At 42.0% G+C, this 22,157-nt stretch overlaps 1 protein-coding gene across 1 annotated transcript in view; it reads right to left on the minus strand.

The window, feature by feature from the left end:
• cc2d2a (coiled-coil and C2 domain containing 2A) overlaps positions 1 to 22,157 on the minus strand; it is a 49,223-nt gene that overhangs the window by 16,390 nt on the left and 10,676 nt on the right. The window contains exons 14-27 of the mRNA XM_080430281.1: positions 18,669 to 18,863; positions 15,916 to 16,022; positions 14,675 to 14,815; positions 11,877 to 12,033; positions 11,076 to 11,341; positions 8,633 to 8,810; positions 8,027 to 8,180; positions 6,555 to 6,702; positions 5,604 to 5,742; positions 4,659 to 4,862; positions 3,637 to 3,729; positions 3,433 to 3,524; positions 1,409 to 1,576; positions 428 to 530 (exon numbers count right to left, since the gene is read on the minus strand). Of these exons, the coding sequence (XP_080286407.1) occupies positions 428 to 530; positions 1,409 to 1,576; positions 3,433 to 3,524; positions 3,637 to 3,729; positions 4,659 to 4,862; positions 5,604 to 5,742; positions 6,555 to 6,702; positions 8,027 to 8,180; positions 8,633 to 8,810; positions 11,076 to 11,341; positions 11,877 to 12,033; positions 14,675 to 14,815; positions 15,916 to 16,022; positions 18,669 to 18,863 (2,145 nt within the window). The remainder of the gene's footprint in view (positions 1 to 427; positions 531 to 1,408; positions 1,577 to 3,432; positions 3,525 to 3,636; positions 3,730 to 4,658; positions 4,863 to 5,603; positions 5,743 to 6,554; positions 6,703 to 8,026; positions 8,181 to 8,632; positions 8,811 to 11,075; positions 11,342 to 11,876; positions 12,034 to 14,674; positions 14,816 to 15,915; positions 16,023 to 18,668; positions 18,864 to 22,157) is intronic.

A 22,157-nucleotide genomic window follows, 5' to 3' on the forward strand; every position in this document is an offset into this window, starting at 1 on the left:
TCAGTCTAAACAAATTATGCTATCAAAAATAATCTGTGTATATAGGATACCAGGTAAACAAGTAACCTAGCATTTGTCTAAATAACATGCTATCTGAAACATTGTGGTCAAGAAAAAACAAGCCCAAGTAACAAAAACACTGCATGGTCGTCATATCTAGGTCGAGTTCTGAGCTCTGAGGTGTAGTCTGAAGAGGTGAGTCTTGATTATGGGGGGGAAATTGGGAGTGAGTCTGCATTTCTAACTGCAATGGGGAGTTTGTTCCACAGTTTGGGAGCCAGGTGTTTTAGGGAAGGTTCAGCTTCCCTTTGTAGACTAACATCAGTGTTTTGTACTCGGTAGCGAAGAGAACACCAGCCAGAAGATAAATAATCTTTTCAGTGAGGGTCTATCTGCAGCCTAGCTGTCTGCTCCATGTGTACTGTACCTGATCCAGGAGCCAATCACAGCCCGGCATAACACTCTGGGAAGGCTGGCCCGCCTCAAACGACTCGCTGAAAGTTCGAGCTGATTTTGATGACAGTGGTTTGCTGTAATACGGAATGAAATCTGGATTAAAATCATCCCATTTGTATATCAACCGAAGAGCTTCCAATTCCAAGATAAACAAAACGGTGGACAGCAAGTAGATAATCTAAGACCTCATTTAACAAAATATTAAGGTTATAAACCAATAATCTATAGAAAGAAAGATATATTAACTTTGGGCCAAGATATATTTTCCAAAATGTATATGTCCATATTTCTTTTCTTGTTTCTTTTCTTTTTTTGTGGTGGCAGTAAGGCCACCACTTAGGGCTGTGCTAAAAACTCCATACGGCAATGTATCATACAGCATTGTTATGCTTGCCGATACACGTTATAGTACAGAGGCTACTCTATCGATACAGCAGGAAATGCTGTGTGACGCAGTTTTGAAAAACAAATCACTTATTGGTGCCACAATGCACCAACAGCTGATACTCAGACATGAGCTTGTTGCAACATTATTGTTTACATTATTGTGAACAAAAGACAAAAAAATACAAGAGACAACAGAAAAGGCAATTTTAAAGGTAATATGAGTATCGTATCGTGGGCTCTGTGTCGTGATAAGTATTGTATCTCGAGGTTGCAAGCAATACCCAGCCCTACTGCGGATGGGGATGTCATACTGTAGGTGGCATACTACCTACGGATAGGGGTGTCATACGGATAGGGGTGTCGTACCTGGCATAAGGCCTGTAGATAGGGGTGTCATACCTGGCATAAGGCCTGTAGATAGGGGTGTCATACGGATAGGGGTGTCATACCTGGCATAACGCCTACGGATAGGGGTGTCATACGGATAAGGGTGTCATACCTGGCATAAGGCCTGTAGATAGGGGTGTCATACCTGGCGTAAGAACTGTAGATAGGGGTGTCATACCTGGCATACGGCCTACGGACAGGGATGTCATAGGCTCTGATGACGTTAAGCAGCAGTTTGATGTCTCCGTCAGACAGATTCTGAGCCGTCACTTTCTTCCTCTCTTTCCGCTGAGGTTTCAACGGTCGCTTGGGTTCGGCCAGCTTGAAGAGGTTCAGTCCCAGAATCCTGATGATCACAAACAGAGACAGAAACGTTTTCAGCAAAGCCCTCTTGCTCTCTGGAAATATGATGTGTTTTCAACAAAAGTGTTGAGCTACAGTTTTTTTCTGTTGAAAATACATCATACTGTTGTTACTACATGTTAACAAGGATTAGTTTGACTGATCATTTCTCAGCGGAATTCAAACAGGAATGGGGTTAATTATGATCTCAAGACGGATTCTGCTAACAGCAGAATCCGTCAGCACCACTGCCGTAAACATGTAGTGTTGTTGTTCGTAGGAATAAACACAGAAGCACCCGGGAGGAAGTGGACTAAGAAAGGGGAGGAGACAAACTGAGTTCCTGTTTCTACACCAAAAAGGAGGTTGCGCCCCAGAGGCAAAAACTAAGGGAAAAAATGAAAATCTGTCTTTTCTTTTTTTTTCTTGAATGGGTTCCAAGATTGTTTATTACCAGTCTAGAATACTACACTATGACAAATGACTAATGCTACAGTATTTGGGGTGTATGTGGGAACTAAAATCGGGAACTAAAAAGGTAAACATACAGGTAAAAATACAAATAAAGTCTATGAACATACCCATGACGTGAACCACTGATAAGACAAATGCAAAGCATAGCGTGGAAATGGAACATAAGAGATTATTAAATAAATCGTTAGATGACACAAAGAGAATGAAGTCACATTCTAGAAGGTGGCTGTCATCACACACTACATCCATACATACAATTATTACATCAACACAAATGTAACGAACATATTTCATATAATATTTCCATTTTGGCATCCACATGTTGTGAAAAAGAAATTAAAAAGACAGTTAAAATGCATTAAAAAAGAATGAAAGAAAATGGCAGATTGGCAAAACTATCCAAAGAACAGGGTTTGTGCAGCCAGGGGAATGTGATGTTTACTCCATCATCAAACAGCTTGGAGCAAGACGGGAGCCAAAATATTCTGACATCATCTCTGTGATCTACACAGCCTGCCTGTGGTCATGACAGCTTTATGTAGCGTTTCTCAGACATCCTACAGTTCAACAGAACCCACATGAATCATCAAAACAATTTGTTTCTGAGCTGGAGCAGAACGTGAAAAGAAAACAAATTGGCAGCGTCCTATAAATGGCTGTTTAATAGTTCCTCTCTGACACGTATCCTTGGACCACCCAAACAATGACGTACAGTATCGTGTCAGGAAGCAATGGATTAGACCAGCTACAAGGGAAACACTCATGCTGTTCATACTGTATACCTCTAATAAAAACAAAAATATTTATCTTACAATCTGTATTGACAGAGAAAGTTCCCCATCCTGCCAATTGTGGCCATTCTCTGTGTTCCTACAATTCCCATGATGCATTTCATGCTCAAAGCAACGGGCCTAGCGGGCCAGCCCATGTGGTTTATTTATGGCTGATATTATTATCAACCTGATTAATTTCCTGAAGTGAAGAATGTTACTTTTCCATAAACACAATAAACAAGGACAATGTCATGACCGAAAACCAGGAATTAAGAGTTGTAGTTGTCATATTCATTTGAATACATTTGTACCCCAGTGAAGTTACAGTCGTACAGTCTGGGTAAAGTTTTCAGCATGACCTCGGTGGCATTGCAGAGACAGAGGTCTGTTCAATGTCATGGCTGTGAATAGGTTAGACCACTGTTTCCCAAACAGTGGGTCGGGACCCATGTTTGGGTCGCAAGTGAGTATATATTTCAAAAGATTAAAAAAAAGTGTCAACAAAAAAAGTCATCATCAAACATCTCATTTCTCTTTTGGGTCTTGAGCTAAAAAGTTTGAGAACCCCTGGGTTAGACAAATCTAAGCCAGAGCATTTAACGCCAATGTTTACCCGATGTTTGGAACCTCCTCTTCTACGATGAGGTCAGACAGGATGAAGTGATGCTTGGCCACAAGGAATCTGTTGAGGACCGCTTCTCTGATCTAATTAAAACCACAACAACAAAAAACACAGGGTTAAAAGGTGGTGGTGGTCACTGGTCAGTGACAGTATTGATCAAAACTCTTAGGGACGGTGAATTACCAATCTGCTCACCTTCTGAAGGTACCTGGCCACCAAGGCTCTGTGTGAGTCCAGGTGATCTTTGGTGTTGATTATGTCTCCGTCCTTCAGTCTCTTCTCATATTCCTGAAATTAGTTTTGGACAAAAAAAAACATGATAGCTTTATATACTGTACAGGGCTATTGCGTCTCCTAAAGCTTTCTTTATGACCAGAGGAGCTGAATGCAGGTTAAACACTGGGTATATTTCAAGGGTCTTAATACATTTTCAACTTTATCTTCATATAATTGGCCGTCACTAACGCTCATAATAAGATGGCACACCACACTCTGGTGGACTATGGACAGTACAGAAATCGGTCTACCAATGACACCATCGATGGGGATTCCAAGCTAATAGAACCTAGAGCCGTTCTCTTCCTTGTATTGAAAGTTAGCATGCTGAAATAAAAGTAATTGTTGTTGCATTTATGAAAAATAAAACAGTATTTTTGAAATCTTGTTTGAAATGACCAAACCTGACCACCGATGATGTCACTGGTACCAACTGTCCACAGCCCTCCTCTGAGACACAGACCGAATAGTCAGAAATGGAGCAATCTCTTAACCCATTCAATCGTGAAATTTGTGCAAATCTTTGAATATATATTTTTTAAGTCAACATTGGTAACTCAAATCTTTGCTTCTGGGGGTCCCTGGAATAAAAAACATTTAACAAATGTTTGCTTTAAAAAATATATATTTAAAGATTTGCACAAATTTGCATGATTTTTCAAAAATAGCAGATATACAAGCTCATGAGCTTGTATATCTGCTATTTTTGAATAGCCAAAGAAATCTAAAATGACAGAGATGCGTTCCCGGATTGAATGGGTTAAAATGGGCATTAGTGAGGACCAATTATATGAAGATCTGATGAAAATGAGTGAAGTGGTAATAGTGCAAATAGCAGATTTACAAGCTCACAACGTGTCGCATTATGGCATTATGTGCGGGAGGTATTGTCATAATGACTAAAGTATGAGAAGAGTAAAATAGTGCTGACGTATCCTAACCTGGAACACCTTGTCTGTGACCTCCCTCTCCAGCGCCGGGACGTGCTTGTAGTGGCGGAACTCGGCTACTTCGCGGTTCCTCAGGCGGAGCAGACGGAACCTCTTGGAGCGTTCTATCTCTTCATCCGTCACAAAGTTAAACTCCTCCTGCAGCTGCTCCAGGCGGAAGTACTCTGGAGCCGTCACCTCCCCGCTACTGGCCACCTGGAGCCAGAGACACAGAGATGGATCATCTTTAGTGTTAAGAGTCTTTCTAAATCACTAGTTCTCACACTTTCAAGATGTTTTTTTTAAATAGCAGATGTACAGGCTCCCAGCGTGGCACCAAGTGACGCACTGTGAGCTTGTATATCTGCTATTTTTGAATAGCCAACGCAAAAATCTAAAATGACAGATGCTTTCCCGGTTTTAATGGGTTAAATGGTAAGTGATATTTTCTGGTTAAAACAAAACGTTTTTTTGTGAAAAGAAAGTAAATATACTGCTCAAAATAATTAAGGGAACACTTTGATCCCTTAATTCTTTTGAGCAGTTTTTGTTAGCAGTATGTACTGTACACAGTTCATGAAAACTCAAAATAATTAAGGGATCAAATAGTACTTGCTCAGTAAAAGGGGTCTCTTAAGATGTTTTCTTTTTTTCAGGTGTGTTGTCAATTTCAGCCAATCGGGAGAGAGTACCCATTTATCAGCTTAAATCTTATATTGATATCTCGACCTGAAAATGCATTTTCTGTTTACTATAGAGAGCGAGAGGGAGACCCCTGTTAGTGAATAAACACTCATAGCAATGATTAGTTTCAGAATATAGGGATATACAAGACATATTTTAACAAAACAATCACTTACTGCACCTTAGATTTAATTTGTTACACTCTTGGAGTTACAAATGGATAAATGAACACTGAGGCTTTTACTGTGTAGACTAGTTAGTACAGTTACCCACTTTTAGCAGCTGCATGATGGCGGCGTTTGTGGGGTCGTTGGGGTCCAGCCGCGATTCCGTCGCCCACTCCCCGATTTTCTTCATGTCATTGAGCCCGGACGCCCCGATAAACGAGACCGCGTCCGGCTGCCTCAGTCCACTGTGCATACAGACAGACAGACAGACAGACAGGCAGACAGACCTTAATGTAAACACTAAACAACAACAAGGCTCTCCAGTGTTTCGCTGCACATACAGTACTACACCTCTGAACAAAAAAGGGTTTTCAAAGAAGAACTGCTTGATTCCAAAAAGGTGTGAACTGCAGACTTGCAAAGACATTAACTCATTCAGTGCCTGACTTATTTCTGGCAGTTTGGCTCTGAGTGCCAGAGCCAAAATTCATTGTAAAAAAACAGCCTTGTTCAGTAAGAAGTTAAACAAGAAGTGAATGGAGCAGAACATTTTCAAATCATCATATCTTCTGAACATTTTTTTCCAAAAAATTAAATAAATAAATATTATTATTATTGTTTTTTGTTTTTTGTTGGACGTCTTAGACGTCCAGTGGCACAGGGCTTATGATACAACGGACGTCTTAGACGTCCAGTGGCACTGAATGAGTTAATTCCAAGGCACTCCGTCTTTAGTAAAAAAAAATATATAGGATTTATTTAGAGCAACAAATTATGACCACCTCTGTTGCATAAGTATTGTTATTTCCCTGATTCACATCTATAACGCAGCAATTATGCCGTCTACAAGACGTGAGGGCTACCTTTAGGGAAGAGAGCACTTTACCCAAAGACAACAGAAGAACACTTTGATAATGGCACACAGATGTAAACAAACAAATCATTCTGGACCCGACAAAAGTATAAAAATTGTTTCCACGCCTTTTTACACAGTAAATGCTCCCGTAGACTACAGTGAAGGAACAACGGGGAACAACAGGACATGACGTAACGTTACCCGTGCATGGCGCCAGGCTGTTGGGACATGGGCGGGGCCAGGGGGACGTCATCCTCTCCGATGCCCCATGACACACAGCAGGACAGCTTCCCAGAGGTCAACAGCGTCTGTTTGTTACCGCCGTCAGCCTCGAACGAGAAGGGGACATCTGAAAAACACAGTGAAACACAGGGAAAATTACAGTACATAATGAGTACCATACTGCGGTCTACGGCACTGGACACCATGAGGAATGGGGAGGTTTTCCTTTTTTGATCGATTGAATACTTTATTAGTCAGAAATGTAAACGTCACGTGGTACAGTAAGACGTTAAAGCTAAAAGGATAACGCAAAAAAAGTCCTGAGGACTTGTTTCAATTGTGTATTCAATTCATCAACATAGCAAACTAAATTAACACACTAATACATGTCATCAACAAATACAAACACTATATGTACACAAGAGATGGGAAAAATAAATGTAACTCCCATTTTGGTCTCCTGGTAAATATTTTTTTCAGGCCAATTTTGAAAGAAATCAGTGTTACACACCCATGCTACTGTATACACACTGCTATATTATTTAGCTCCCGGGATCCGTTTGTGCGTAAAGTGACACGTAGCGACACACGCACGTAGCGACGCATGCACGTAGCGACGCACACACGCACAACGGTTGTGGGGGTGAATGCGTCCGCGACCACACGGTGAAAGAGGTCGTGCGCGCCACACACACTCCCTACGTGGCACTTATCCAGATGTACAGTAGCTCGTTTTAGCCCCGCCCCCTAGTACCTCATATCATTCATGGTAGTAATGGATGGTGGCAGATTAGTAGAATGAGAACTTTCAGTTGTTTGTTCTACATTTGGGTGGAACCAACCAGATCATGGTCACTCCCTCTATTCAGTAGTTTACACACACCCTTTCTAGGTGACAATGTCTGTTGTTGTTTAGACTAATAAAAAAAATAAAAAAGGAGTGCTTCATAGGCTCTTCAAGAACAAATACATCTCTCTTCTTAACTCCACACTCCTACAGTAGCTTCTTTTTCTCTATATAACAAGTTCAATCTTATAAACAAATGCAATGTTTCATGGAGTTCTTCTGACTTGCATTAGTGTAAACTTGTTTTTCCCTTAAATAGACAGCCAGAAAATTACATTTAAAATCTAGGTCTTCTTCAGAGCAACTTATAATTGTCAACTAACAACACATTAAGTGTGTGAAACTCTGCAGAGTGTACCCACTTAACCAAACACTCTTTTTATCTGTTTAACCACTTAAACCCTTTTCATACTTCGGCCATTTAAAAAAAATGCTTGAATAAATCTTCTTCTCTTACCGGGGGGTTCCTGTTTTTTTCAACATTTGTGAAAAATCGTGAAAGTGTGATTTATTTAAACTACTGATATTGAAGGCAATTGTAGAATCAGCCTCAGGTCTTAATGAGGAGTGTGTGTGTGTGTGTGTGTGTGTGTGTTCCATTCACCGCTGCCGACGGCTTCGTGGTCAAACATGACCCTGTGGTTGCTGCTGAACTCCTGCTCCTCAGAGGAGGCGCTGCCTGTCAGCACGGACGACTCTGGTACTGGAACAAACACCTCCGCCAGGAGGCTGTGAGACGTACCCACCTCCTCAAACACCTACACACACGCACAAGCACACGCACACGCACACGCACACGCACACGCACACGCACACGCACACGCACACGCACCCATTATTCTTATTATTATTAAATGTTAATTGATATTTAAAGCGTTATTCCAACAGGTAAACAAGCACAGAGAGGGAGGAAAGACAAGGAACACAGGTCTCCACTATCCGGTTAGTAACTGGTAGGGCTGCAACTGCAACTACTTTTTGTATCGATTACATTTCCGATCAATCAAATAATCAAGACATTTTTATGTTATTTTAACCATTTGGATTTTTTTTGGTAAATGTTTTGGAAGATTTTCGCCATGACATGCCCAAAATGTATTATTAATTGATTATTTTATTAAATTATTCTTTATAATTGATTAAATCGATTAGTTCGATTAACTCTTGCACCCCTAGTTACCGGTGCTCTCTGTATAAGATATCTTTGTACCTGCAGTTTGATGCTTTCAGGGCAGTTCACGATCTTCAGGTTGAAGATCTGACCAAAGTGGACCCTGAAATCAGAGTTGAGGGAGCGGCTGTCTGTCCTGGAAACTTCCTTCTCGTTGTACAGGATCTTGATGAACAGAGAACGCTTTGCCACGTCCTCCCGGCGAGCTACCTCCGCCCTACAGAGAGGAACATGAACACATGCGTGGTGACAAACATCTCGTCCATGTGGTTCGTGAAAATCCCCTCTCGTTGTCCTCTTAACAGACCTTATATTGAATTGTACTTCCCTGTGCTTGTCTTTGCAAACTGTTAATAAAGTATTCAATCAATCAATCAATCAATCAATCAATCAATCAATCAATCAGGTGTTCCCAAATTATTTCAGCTCCAAAATATACTATGTATATTTGGTGTCTTCCCGGGACCCAAAAAATACGTTATGAATAATTAGTGTGGTTGCCCGAATGGGCAACCAGACTATAGTACTCTACCGACTTTATTCTTCTAGATAAACTTTATTTTGCCGCGCATCTCCTCCCACAGTTTTTTCCCCCCCATTTTGTGCCATATGTCAAAATCACCGGCCTCACCGGGAATCCATGGCTATCATTTTGCTAAGAGATTGGTTAAATAGTTTAATTGATATTGATTTATTAGTGCATTAAATTTCCCCATCCACTTTAATGGGAAAATAAAAAAACTCAAATTCAAGTATTTTTTTCTCAGAAACCGTAAGGACTAGTGTTACAAGACTTGGAGGGGAGGTTCATAGTCCAGTGCAAAATTATTAAAAAAATAATTACACCAACTGGCCTCATGGTGGCGCTATAACAGCCCACTTTACGTTTCGGCCTACAACTCTTGAACCGTAGGTCGTAAAATAAAAATATTTTCCCCCCTAGATTCCTTCGGTCATGACGCAACTCCCCATATAGGCCACGCCCATTTCCGTCTGGATAGATTTTCCACCATTTAGAATTTTCTTCAAAACACACTTTTAGCTCCTCCTCCTACAGATTTTGTCCAAATCTCACAAAAATCGGTACACATGATCTATGGACCCATGCGATAAACATATACAAGCGGAATTTTGATAGTCCATACCGTTCGGCCGTAATTGGATTCCAAAGTTAGCGGGAGGGGCCTGTTTTACAAAAAATGCCAAAAAACACGAAACGTTGTGTCGAGGATGGTTTACTCAACAAATCCCCAAAAGCATTTCCACTTTGACCCATAGGGGGCGCCACAAATGCGCAAAATGTAACCGTTTGACACAAAAACATGATTTTTGGAGGGATCAGTTCTCTCAAAAAGAAAAGCAAGTGATCTCAGGAGTGACATGATGATGTCATTGGCCTGCTACATTTGTGGGAGGGGCCTGTTTCTTTAGTGGGAGGGGCCTATTTCCTCAAATCAAACGTCACGTGTCACGAATTCCCGAATTCGAATCGCACGTCGCGCGGCCTCCGACGGTATTCCTCCAGGCGTATTCCTCGAGTCCCGGTGGCCGCGACCCGCGACCGGCGTCGGCGCAACCACACTTTGCAATTTCCCAGAATTGCGACGCGTCTAGTTACTCATTGCTATAGAGTGCTTGTTCAGTAACAGTGTTAAATAGCTCTATATTGTGATAGTAATCATTGCTATAGACTAGAGTGCTTGTTCAGTAACAGTGTTAAATAGCTCTATATTCTGATATTACTCATTGCTATAGAGTGTTTGTTCAGTAACAGGAGTCTCCTTGTCTCTCCAGCTCTTTATAAAACAAAAAAAATACATTTTCAGGTCAGGATGCCAATTTTATACATTCAGGATACAGAATTCAGACAGGATATTAAACAAGTGAAATTGGAAGTGATGACACAAAGAAATTAGCAGACAAAAATTGGAACTGGAACACAAAGCTGATAAATGGGTACTCTCTCCTGATTGGCTCACAAAGCTGATAAATGGGTACTCTCTCCTGATTGGCTGAAAGTTTGCAACCCACCTGAAAATATATTTTCTATGTATTAAAGAGCTGGAGAGATGGGGAGAACAAACTGTTACTGAACAAACACTCTATATCAGAATATAGAGCTTTAACCTTTTAACAATACACTTTTTGTTTTAATCAAAAAATATCACTTACCCTACCTTTTAAGCCCCATTCTTTTTAAAGCGAAAATTGCTGATTTACAAGCTCACAACGTGGCATGATGTCACTTGTTGTGAGCTTGTAGATCTGCTTGTTTCAATATTTCTTAAACATTTGTTTAATGTATTTATTATTTCAGATTTTCTTTTTTGTAATTGTTTGAAATAATAATACTTACCTTTTTTACGTAAAATGTAAAAAAGGTGCTATTTACTTGCGACCCATAAAAATGGTTGCGTGACCCAAATAGGGTCCCTACCAATTGTTTGGGAACCACTGCTCTGGAACCCAGTGGGTACATTACCTGGGGCACTGGTCACTGGCGGTGATGTTTCCGGAGGCGGTCAGCTCAGGGACCAGGACGGGTTCTCCTGGTTTCCTGCGGATCCTGGAGGCTTTGTCCCGGACCCGCTCCTCTATGGCCCCCAAGTCTGGCTTCTCTGGAGGCTCGGGCTTCGGAGGCCCTTCCTCTCCATCCACCTCGCTCTCCTCCTGGTCCTCCTCATCTTCCTCCGTCTCATCCTGAGGCTGATCTCTCCTCTTCTTTTTCTTCTTCTTCTTTTTGGCTTTCTGCAAGTTAACGTTAAGAATCACACAAGAGCGTATTAGTGCTTCTCAAACCTTTTCATGTCAAGGACCCCCAAATTGATATTTATTTTGCTGCGGACCCCGATCTGACATTTTTTTATGCCAGGGACCCCAAGAAGAGAAGGTTTGTGTTAAAAAAATCAGATCGAATTTTTGATTTTCCAAAAATGATCAAAAATAGCACAAGTAGTACTAGCTCGTATAGCTGCTATTTTTGAATAGCCAACGTATAAATGGATAAAATGATTAAAATGATTGTGATGCTGTAGTAACACATTTAGCTGGGGACCCCCTGGAATCCCCCCCGCAAGGACTCCTAGGGGTCCCCGGATCCCCAGGGGTCTATTCAAAAATAGCAGATCTACAAGCTTCGTGCCGTGCTGCGAGCTAAGTACACCTGCTATTTTTTTAAATATTTGAAAATGTATTTTCAGATGGGTGTCCGCGGCCAATTACATATCAAATTTGGGGGTCCTTGACACACAAAACTTTGAGAACCACTGTTGTAGTGTTATACCTGCTTCCTTCTCCAGGTCTTCCATTCCTCCAGCTGTCTCCTGTACTCAGTGACTCTCCTCTGATAGTCGTCCTCTTGCTCCGTCTCCAGCTCCACCACCTCCGCCAGGATCTGTGCTTCATACTGCTGTTCATCTGACGACCGCTCCACCTCCTCTCTGGAGCACCGGAAAAAACAATCAATCCATCAATAAATCAATACACGGCCACAGAGCACCGAAGTCTGACATCACTGCCGCTAGAGGGCGCTATCCCCCTGAGTCACAGAGTTAAATCTTAGATCACGTCATTTAAGAACTCCCCCGGCGATTTTACTCATACGGATATGAATCATTAACCAATTAAGACCGGGAAAGCATCTGTCATTTAAGCCATTATTTTATACTCTAGCTCAGTGTTTATCAACCCTGGCAAACGTCCCAATTTTGGGCCGGGGCTAATGCTGAGGTGTGCCGCGCCGTTTGAAGAAGGTTTGAAAAAATATCATTTTTTTTTTTTTTTTTTTTTTTTTAACAATAATAATGATCAGGCATGCAAACAGCCCCGGGTTGAAAAGGGTGACAACATGCTGTTTTTTTTCAGGTCAGGTGTCACACTATTGCCCTATTTGGATTCAAAACGGCTAGTGGAAGCTGAAAAGTTTGCATGTCTGAATAATGCAAAAACAGAAATATTTGTTTGCATTTGCTTTTTTTCTCCTCCATATATTTTCATAATAAAAAAGTGCGTATCGTATCGAAGTTGTGTGCCCAATATCGTATCGTATCGTTTCGTGAAATTAGTGTATCGGCACACCCCTAGTGTGTGTGTATATATATATACCGTATATATATATATATAATTATATATATATATATACCGTATATCTAGGTGTGCCCTGGGATCTTTTGGCTATGCCAGGTGTGCCTTGGCACAAAAAAGGTTGATAAACACTGCTCTAGCTATTCAAAAATAGCAGATCTACAAGCTCATAGCGCGGCACCGAGTGCCGCGCTATGAGCTTGTAGATCTGCTATTTTTTGAAAAATCATGAAAATGTGTGCAAATCTTTGAATATATATATATTTTTTAAAGCGAACGTTTGTAACTCAAATCTTTGCTTCTGGGGGGGTCCCTAAATATTTTGAGATGGGGGTCCGCAGTCATATACATATCATTTTGGGTGGTCCTTGACATGAACATTTTAAGTTTGAGAACCACTGATATTATAGCAACATAAGTGTTTCAGAAAACTGTTTAGAAGACATTTGTAGAATCGGCCTCAGGTCTTAATGGGTTAAAGTCGCCGGGGTGATTTGTTTATTTTTGGAACACAGTTCTTATGACGCGGGTCTACAAGATTTGGCTATGGGAATTCCAATACAAAAAATGACTCTGTGACTCCCATGGGTAATGGGAGTGATATCAGGACTTTAGTCCTCTATTTGTTAGGGGTCAGACAGCACAGAGTGATGGATTATACCATGATAAAGACAAGGGGCTTTTGTTATTAAAAGAAGATAAATCTACTGTAAAAGAGATCAGGTCACAGTGTGGTCTTCTTGGACAAATCGATATTTATGAACAAGGACAGCATTAAGCCAAAGTTAGAGCCCAGTAGACATGTAAGCCAGACAAGACAATAGAACGAGTCTCTATTGGCCTGTTGTGAAATTAAAAACAATCTAACAGACTGTATTGTGTGAGCTTATCAGGAGACACATGCTAAAGTTGATCCATCACTACCTCTTAGTCCTCAACAATGCTTTCATTGATAGCAAAGCTCTGGTTGCAAATCTAAAATTGGCGGAAAATCACCTCATGTGCTGTCCAAGTGTCCATTCACTTGACTTGCATGCCAATAGTTTGGGGATAGACTTGTTCAGCTGCACACATTTAGACTAAGGGCGTGTTCACGCATAGTTTTATGTGTAGAAGAAAACAGAGCGCATGGCACCTTTTGAGTGGACTGGCTGAAAAAGCAGATCACACAACATGCCTTGAACTTTTCTCAACTTTTGGAAGTACTCCATCCCGCTGAAAAAGCAGCTTGGGGTGTTTTGGAAGACAGACACTCTCTGTGTGCCTTAGGAAGACACCATGTACAGTACATACCTAGCAGTGGTTCTCAACCTTTTCAGGCCGTGAACCCCCAAAATAATCATATTTAAACTGAGGGCCCCCCCACCCTGACATGCACTTGGAATGTAGCAGTTGAGGCATTTAGTTTAGTTAGACTCGGTTCCACAGATAAATATTGTGAAAATAGCAGATCTACAAGCTCGCAACGGCTCGTGTTGCGAGGTGTTGTGACCTTGTAGTCTATTTAAAAAATGTGTGCCTCTTTCTTGTTATTATTTGACAATTTGGGCAATGTTAGACCAGTTAGTTTGTTGATTACTTTTGATGCAGTAATAGTCTTTTTCTTTGCTTTCTATTTTTATTGCATTTTTTATTAAAAGGGTCTTAAAAGTCTTATAAATTGTCACTTCACTGTCATCTAGGGACCCCCCCTAAAATCATGTGGGGGGGGGGGTCCCACATGATTGCAATTTTCTGCACAGGTTTTCAGAAATTAAAAATAAATTTCAAACATTTGATCAAAGAAATTCCATACATAAATAAAAAAATCTTTAAACAGTAGTGAAAATAGGCGAACTAGAAGCTCACAATTGTGTACACACACTCCCCCCTTACCTCCTGAGGTAGAGTTTGTAGGGGGTGTTGGTGAACCTTACTCCTGAGGTAGAGTTTGTAGGGGGTGTTGGTGAACCTTACCTCCTGAGGTAGAGTTTGAAGGGGGGTGTGGGTGAACCTTACCTCCTGAGGTACAGTTTGTAGGGGGTGTTGGTGAACCTCTGGAAGTCCCTCAGAGCTTTGAGCTCCTTCCAAAGCTTCACTATGTTCTTCAGCAGCGCCCTGTCCTTCTCCTGCTCCCTGTCCCGCAGCTGACGGGTGTTCCTGTGAGATAGAGCTACAATGTCACCCGCCCTTGTCACAGTCACAGACTGTGCCTGTCTACGTGATGTATTTCTATGTCATGTTATGTTCTTGTTCTAGTTGTTTTAGTTCTATGTTCTTGTCTTCCCCTCATGTGTAATCAGCCCTCATGTGTATATTAGTCTTGTTCCCCAGTCAGTCCTTGTCGGATCATTGATTGTGTCTCATCGTTTGTCTGTATGTTCATTCTGTATTAAATTCCCAATCATGTGTTTGGATTCTGCCTGGCTGTCTGCATGTGGGTTCTCACCACACCACCAGATCGTGACAGTCCTAGAAGACAAAGGGCTTCCTAGACCCCCGGTTTTATAGGTGGGGTCCGAGGACCCCCAGGGTTCCTTGAGGGGGGTTCCCCGGAGTCCCCATGCAGCTAAATGATTGATAGTTAGGAACCAAAATGGATCGTATCAAATGAGGGGTCCGTGGCCTAACACATATCACTGGCCTAACTTTAATTTAAGCAGTCAAAAACTCAGTGAGATTAAACATCTCTTTTCTGAGGGATACCTAGCTGGGTCACTTTAAGAAGCAATGTGATGTTTTTTGATTGATTGATTGCCTACGTTGTCTGTCAGAAATGTAAACAGCAGGTGGTACAGTCAGACATTAAGGCTAAAAGGAAAGCACAAAAAAAGTCCTGTGGACTTGTTTCCATTGTGGTCCTATGTATTCAATTCATCAACATACTGTAGAGTAAAAATGTAAGACAATAATACATGTCATCAACAAATACAAACACTATTATGCACAAAGGAGAAAAAGGAAAAAACAGCGCCAGTGAATGACACCTCCTTTTTAATGGGAATTTACATTCACCTCCCCTTGTGGTCTCCTGATAGATGTTTTTTCAGGCCAATTTTGATGGATGGTGTCACTGTCAAGGCATTCCACATTATCCCTATCTTGCACGCCGCTTTGCCCCTCATGCCTAAACGTTTTTGGCAATTTGCACAATTTTGGAAAACATTTTAAAATAGTGAAAATAGCTACATCAACACATTGCCTAAAAAGTTTGGGCATAAGGCCAGACAGAACCCAGTTCCCTTGGGAGAGGAACTCACCTGACTTCCAGCTTGTACTCATGTATCCTCATCTCCATGGCCTGGCTGAGGGCCTGACCACTGTGGATCTCATGCATGTTCCTCAGGGCGTTCCTCAAACCGTTCAGCTACACCACACACACACACACACACACACACACACACACACACACACACACACACACACACACACACACACACACACACACACACACACACACACACACACACACACACACACACACACACACACACACACACACACACACACACACACACACACACACACACACAGAGGAAGAAATCAACTACATGGAACAATATTTCCCTGAGCACATCACATACAGTAATAATGTGAGAAACTGGAAACCACAGACCAGGCCACAGAGGAATCGTTAAAGAGGGAATCCTGTGAGTAACGCTGTGCGGTCTGAAGCAGTGGTTCTCAACGTCGGGTTCGGGGACCACCAGGGGTCCACATACAGCAGATAGACCAGTTTGGGTCTGCAAGTCTGGTACATTTTGTATACGTCTCAGTTAAATGAACACAGAGGATTTTACAGTGCAGATTGGGGTTCCAGTATTGTTTAGTTCAGTGATTCTCAACTTATTTAAATTTCAAGGACCCCCAGTTTGATATCGTCTCCAAAACATGTCCAAAACTGATTCAAATTCAAAAATAGCAAAAATAGCAGATCTACAAGCTCAAAACGCGTCGCTTCGCGCCACATTTTGAGCATTGTAGATCTGCTACTTTTGACGATGTTGTGTGACGCAGGAGTATGATCAAGTAGGGCAGGGGTCTTCAACAGGGGGTCCGGGACCCCTTGGGGGTCCTCAGAGTTACTACAGGGGGTCCGCCAAATCTTTGTGTGATAAGATTCTTTTTTTTTACCTTAACCACTTGAACCCTAGCATCCCTATTCTGAGGAAAACTTTAGCCAAAAACAGCAGATCTACAAGCTCACGAGGCGTTGTGAGCTTGTAGATCTGCTATTTTTGGCAAAGAGGTATAGGTGTAGACTAGAGGGAAAAAAAGAGCAGACCAAGTAAACTGAAAAAGTCTAATCTGAAACACAATTGTATACAATATAGAGGGGGTCCCTGCTTCATCTCTCTCTCAGCTAGGGGGTCCTTGGGCTGAAAACGTTGAAGACCCCTGAAGTAGGGCGTTAATTTACAAAAAAAACAAAAAAAGTAAAAAAAATGAGATAAGAGGTTTCTGCCCGACTGCAACGCTATGTATTGTTACAGTATATATTATTATGTCAACAGACCCCCATTAGATTTTTTTGTATCATCTCTGGGACCCTCAAATTGGACCCCCGGTGGGCCCCGGAACCCTACGTTGAGAAACAATACGTTTAAAAGGACAGTGGGAGAGCCTTCTTGGATTCTTGGTGGAGTTCCTCAGGACCCCTGGTGACCATAACCCCCTCCCCCCCTACCCTGCTTGGCATCAGGGATGAACACATTGTGACAGCACTGTAGCAGCTGGAGATGTTACCATAACAACCAACAAAGAATACAATAACTATTCCAGACCAACTTGCTTCATCATTATATCGTTGTTGTCGGGCAGAAACCTCATTTCTCCATAGTCTAACTTTTGTGTTTTTTCGTACAATAACGGCCTATACGTGATCACACTACAGCGTTACACAAAAGCATCAAAAATAGCAGATCTACAAGCTCGAAATGTGGCGCAAAGCGACGTAGATCTGCTACTTTTGCTGTTTCTGAATTAGAATCCTGAAAAGTTACCGTTATGGATATATGAGGTTTCCTCCCGACACAGACTATTACAGTATACTGTACTGTATATATTGCCACTGTCAGGCAGAGACCTTGTACGGCCATATTTCATCTGTGTTTTTTTTCTTCTTTATACTTAACAGCCAAGCTCATACTTACGGTACTACTAGCTTATATTTACTAGCCAAGCACATAATGCGCCACAATGCAACGTGTTATGAGCTTGTAGATCTGCTATTTCTGTCCATTTCTGAACATTAGATTTTTTTTTACCCATTATAAAATGCCAGGACAGGTTGAAAGTGTGTCTGTGGGTTAAATATTTAACCAATGAAAAGTTATAACAAGTACATTGGATCCATGGAACACAGGTTCTTTTTTTTACATTTCTTCAGTTTTGGACATAATGGTTTCCAACTGACAGCGATCACACACACACACACACACACACACACACACACACACACACACACACACACACACACACACACACACACACACACACACACACACACACACACACACACACACACACACACACACACACACACACACACACACACACACACACACACACACACACACACACACAATTTAGAGAGAGAGAGAGAGAGAGAGAGAGAGAGAGAGAGAGAGAGAGAGAAACTGGGCAGGATGATTAAGAGTTCAAATCAGAACAGTAGATCAGATCGAGCCTACATAGTGTATACTGTAGATACAGTAGAACAGTTTTGTTTTAGTTTTATCTGGTTAAAAATGCTACAAGTCCCTCAGGGGGTATGTTGAATGCAGGTGCATTGTGGGTGTTGCAGTCCGTCCATACCTTGTCAGTGAGGTGTTTGGTGAGGTACCTTGTCAGTGAGGTGTTTGGTGAGGTACCTTGTCAGTGAGGTGTTTGGTGAGGTACCTTGTCAGTGAGGTGTTTGGTGAGGTACCTTGTCAGTGAGGTGTTTGGTGAGGTACCTTGTCAGTGAGGTGTTTGGTGAGGTACCTTGTCAGTGAGGTGTTTGGTGAGGTACCTTGTCAGTGAGGTGTGTGGTGAGGTTGTTGTGCAGTCTGTTGAGCTGCTGGTCGTACATCTGTGCCAGGCGGGCGGACAGGACGTGCTCCCTGCTGAACAGAGGGTGGTGGGAGAAGATGAGACCCGACACGTCCACGTCCAGCTGGTAGTCTCCCTCCGGGTCCCCTATGCACAGGTTGGCCCGCTTCAGTGCCTGGAGGAGGGTGGAGCGGACAGGAAACAGGGACACAATTCATCAGAACATGCAGTGTTCCTGCCGAGAACATTCATTCAGACATGTAGACTTGGGGGATTATTATGGCTGTGTGTACCAGGACCCAGTTGCACCACCTCACACTAAGTTCAAACTTAGCCTAGTTATAGCTTAAATGGCTTTAAAAAAAAACATTTAGACCAGGAAACTATCTGGGTCATTTTTAGATTTATTTGGCCATTCAAAAATAGCAGATCTACAAGCTCATAGCGTGGCACCGAGTGCTGCGCTATGAGCTTGTATATCTGCTAATTTTTGAAAAATCGTGAAAATGTGTGCACATTTTTAAATATATATTTATACAATTTTTTAAAACATTTGTAACATATTTTTGTTCCAGGGATCCCCAGAAGCAAAGATTTGAGTTATTATATATTCAAATTCATTTGCACACATTTTCACGATTTTTCAGAAATAGCAGATCTACAAGCTCATAGGTGCCGCGCTATGAGTTTGTAGATCTGCTATTTTTGAATAGCCAAATAAATCTAAAATGTCCCCGGATTGAATGGGTTAAGCTATAACTAGGCTAAGTTTGAAGTTAGTGTGAGGTGGTGCAACTGACTCCAGGAGCGTGTATTTAGGTTTGTGTGCATGCTGTCTAAATCAGTGATTCTCAAACTTTTTCATGTCAAGGACCCCTAAATAAATAGGTATCTGCCCACGGACCCCCATCTGAAAATATATGGGACAGGGACCTCCACACAAGATTTGTGTTGTTAAGATGTTTCAAAAAATAAATAAAAATTAGCATATTTTTCAAGATTCTTTAAAAATAGCAGATCTACAAGCTCACAACGCGTCGCAATGTAGATCTGCTATTTTCAAACAGCCGATGTATATGGGCTTAAAGTGATTAAATAGATTTTTTAAAACAGATTATTTTAAAACTTTTTTTTTTGTTTTTTTATGCCTCTATTTATAGAGGGATAGGGGAAGTAGGCTGACAGGAAATGGGGAGAGGTGACACGCAGCAAAGGTCGTCGGGAACGGGAGTCGAACCTGCGACACGCTGTCAGACTGGCATTTCAGCCTAGAGTGGCTGGACCGTCACGCTACGGCCCAGGCCAGTTAAACTGATTTTAATGCTATATTGACTAATTTAGCTGCAGGGATCCCCCTGGAACCCCCTCAAGGACCCCTGGGGGTCCCCACAGACCCCACCCCTGGTCTAAATAGCGGTGAAAGTGGGATGGAGGTGAACAACAGTGCCCTCAGGAACCGACGGTAATGATAATATGAGACGTCACGTGTTGACAACATGGCGCCCTGCGCCGGTCATCTGAGGCCCTCGTTTCGCTCCATGACTTCATCTGACCATGACAGCTGCAACAACTTTTCACAGGATTAATAATGAGGGATGATTCTCTGGGTATTATACACACATCACACACTGCCAAGTAGCAATGGGTGCCGGCCGGGGCCGGCTCGTACAGTCCCTCCGCTCGTATACGTTCCCACCCAGATCCTGTTTTTAGACCTAGACAGGGATTTAACCCATTCAAAACGGGAAAGCATCTGTGTCATTTTAAGATTCCTTTGAACAGCCGGGGCGCCTGATGGAGGAGAAAGGAACTGGTTGGAATAACGTGTTCCTTCCACACGCTACGTCCGACCAGGGAAATTCCCCCCTGTCGGGTGATAAGAAGGCTTGTTAGCTCTCATGCATTGAAGGAGGCATGTGCTCGGCTCTGAGCTCTCCCTAGGTTGGCAGAGGGAGTGTAGTGCACAGGATTACTTAGACAATTGGCACTGGGTGAAAAAGAATGGGGTTACAAAATCGTGGGATAAAAAATAAATAAAAATCCTTTGGGCTATTTTTGGTGAAAACAATCGTGAAAATGTGTGCAAATCTTTGAATATATATCTAAATTTTTTACTCAAATCTTTGCTTCTGAGGGGGGTCCCTGACATCCTTGACATGTAAAAGTTTAAGAACCACTGATATATATATATATTTTTAAACTGTTAGGATTTAGAAGACATTTGTAGAATCCCCCAGAAGCAATGATTTGAGTTACAAATGTTCGCTGCGAAAAATATATATATTCAAAGATTTTCAAAAAAAATCACAATTTTTCAAAAATAGCAGATCTACAAGCTCATAGCTATGAGCTTGTAGATCTGCTATTTTTGAATAGCAAAAAAGGAATCTAAAAATGACACACATGATGCGTTCCCGGTCTCAATGGGTTAAGTAGCGTGGTAACCCAAAAGAAAAATAAATTGTGCAGAAAATCCAGACATTACAGTCCGGTGACCTCATTTATATCGCCTTGGAGAGGAAGCCCAGCTTGCATTAACACCCTCTGGCAGATCAGATGCCCCCCGGAGGTTTTAGCTGCAGTTGTGTAATTTCATCTGTGTACAGATGAAATCATAGATATGGCGAACTACCACCGCTCGCTCTGGTCCCTGAATTACAAGACCAACTACTAGAGTTCTCAACGGGCCTGAAAAGAGTCAATTAAGGCCCGGCTCTGGCCTTAATTAATCGGAAAATATGACTCGGAAATACTCAAGTAAAGTACAAATACCTCAAAATTGTACTTAACTACAGTACTTGAGTAAATGTACTTAGTTACTTCCCACCAGTGCAACTACCACACCTCGCTCTGGTCCTTGTTTATAAGACCCTGTTGCTCTCTATCAGCTGCTGAGCTGCACTGTTTGTTAACTGGTAAAGAGGGCAGAGACTGATCCAAATTGAGATGGCCATAACACTTTAGATCAGGGGTCTTCAACAGTGAGCCCGGGACCCCTAGTGGGTCCTAGCATCCCTTTTCTGAGGGAGAACTTTAGCCGAAAGTAGCCGATCTACAAGCTTACAACGCCTCGCACTGCAAGGCGTTGTGAGCTTGTAGATCTGCTATTTTTGGCAAAGAGGTATAGGTGTAGAGGGAAAAAAGAGAAAACTGGCTAGCTACTTTATACACATTGGAACAATGCACTGTGATGCAACACAATGCAAGTTTATAGATCGGCAATTATTTTAAAAATGTACGTTGCCTAAAATATGAACGCCAGGTTGACTTGAAAGTGGTTACGTCTGTCTTTGGGTTTTACAACCACTTCAATCCCAGCAGAATCCCCTATTCTTGGGGGAACATTTGCCAAAAATAGCCGATCAACAAGCTCGCAACATGGCTCAACACGGCGCAACACAGCGTGTTGTTGGGAGCTTGTAGATCGTCAATTTTTGGGCCAAGGCGTGGCGTCGACTGAAAAGAACTA

The sequence above is a fragment of the Gymnoscopelus braueri genome (genome assembly GCF_963280865.1).
Source record: "Gymnoscopelus braueri genome assembly, chromosome: 6".
NCBI lineage: Eukaryota > Metazoa > Chordata > Actinopteri > Myctophiformes > Myctophidae > Gymnoscopelus > Gymnoscopelus braueri.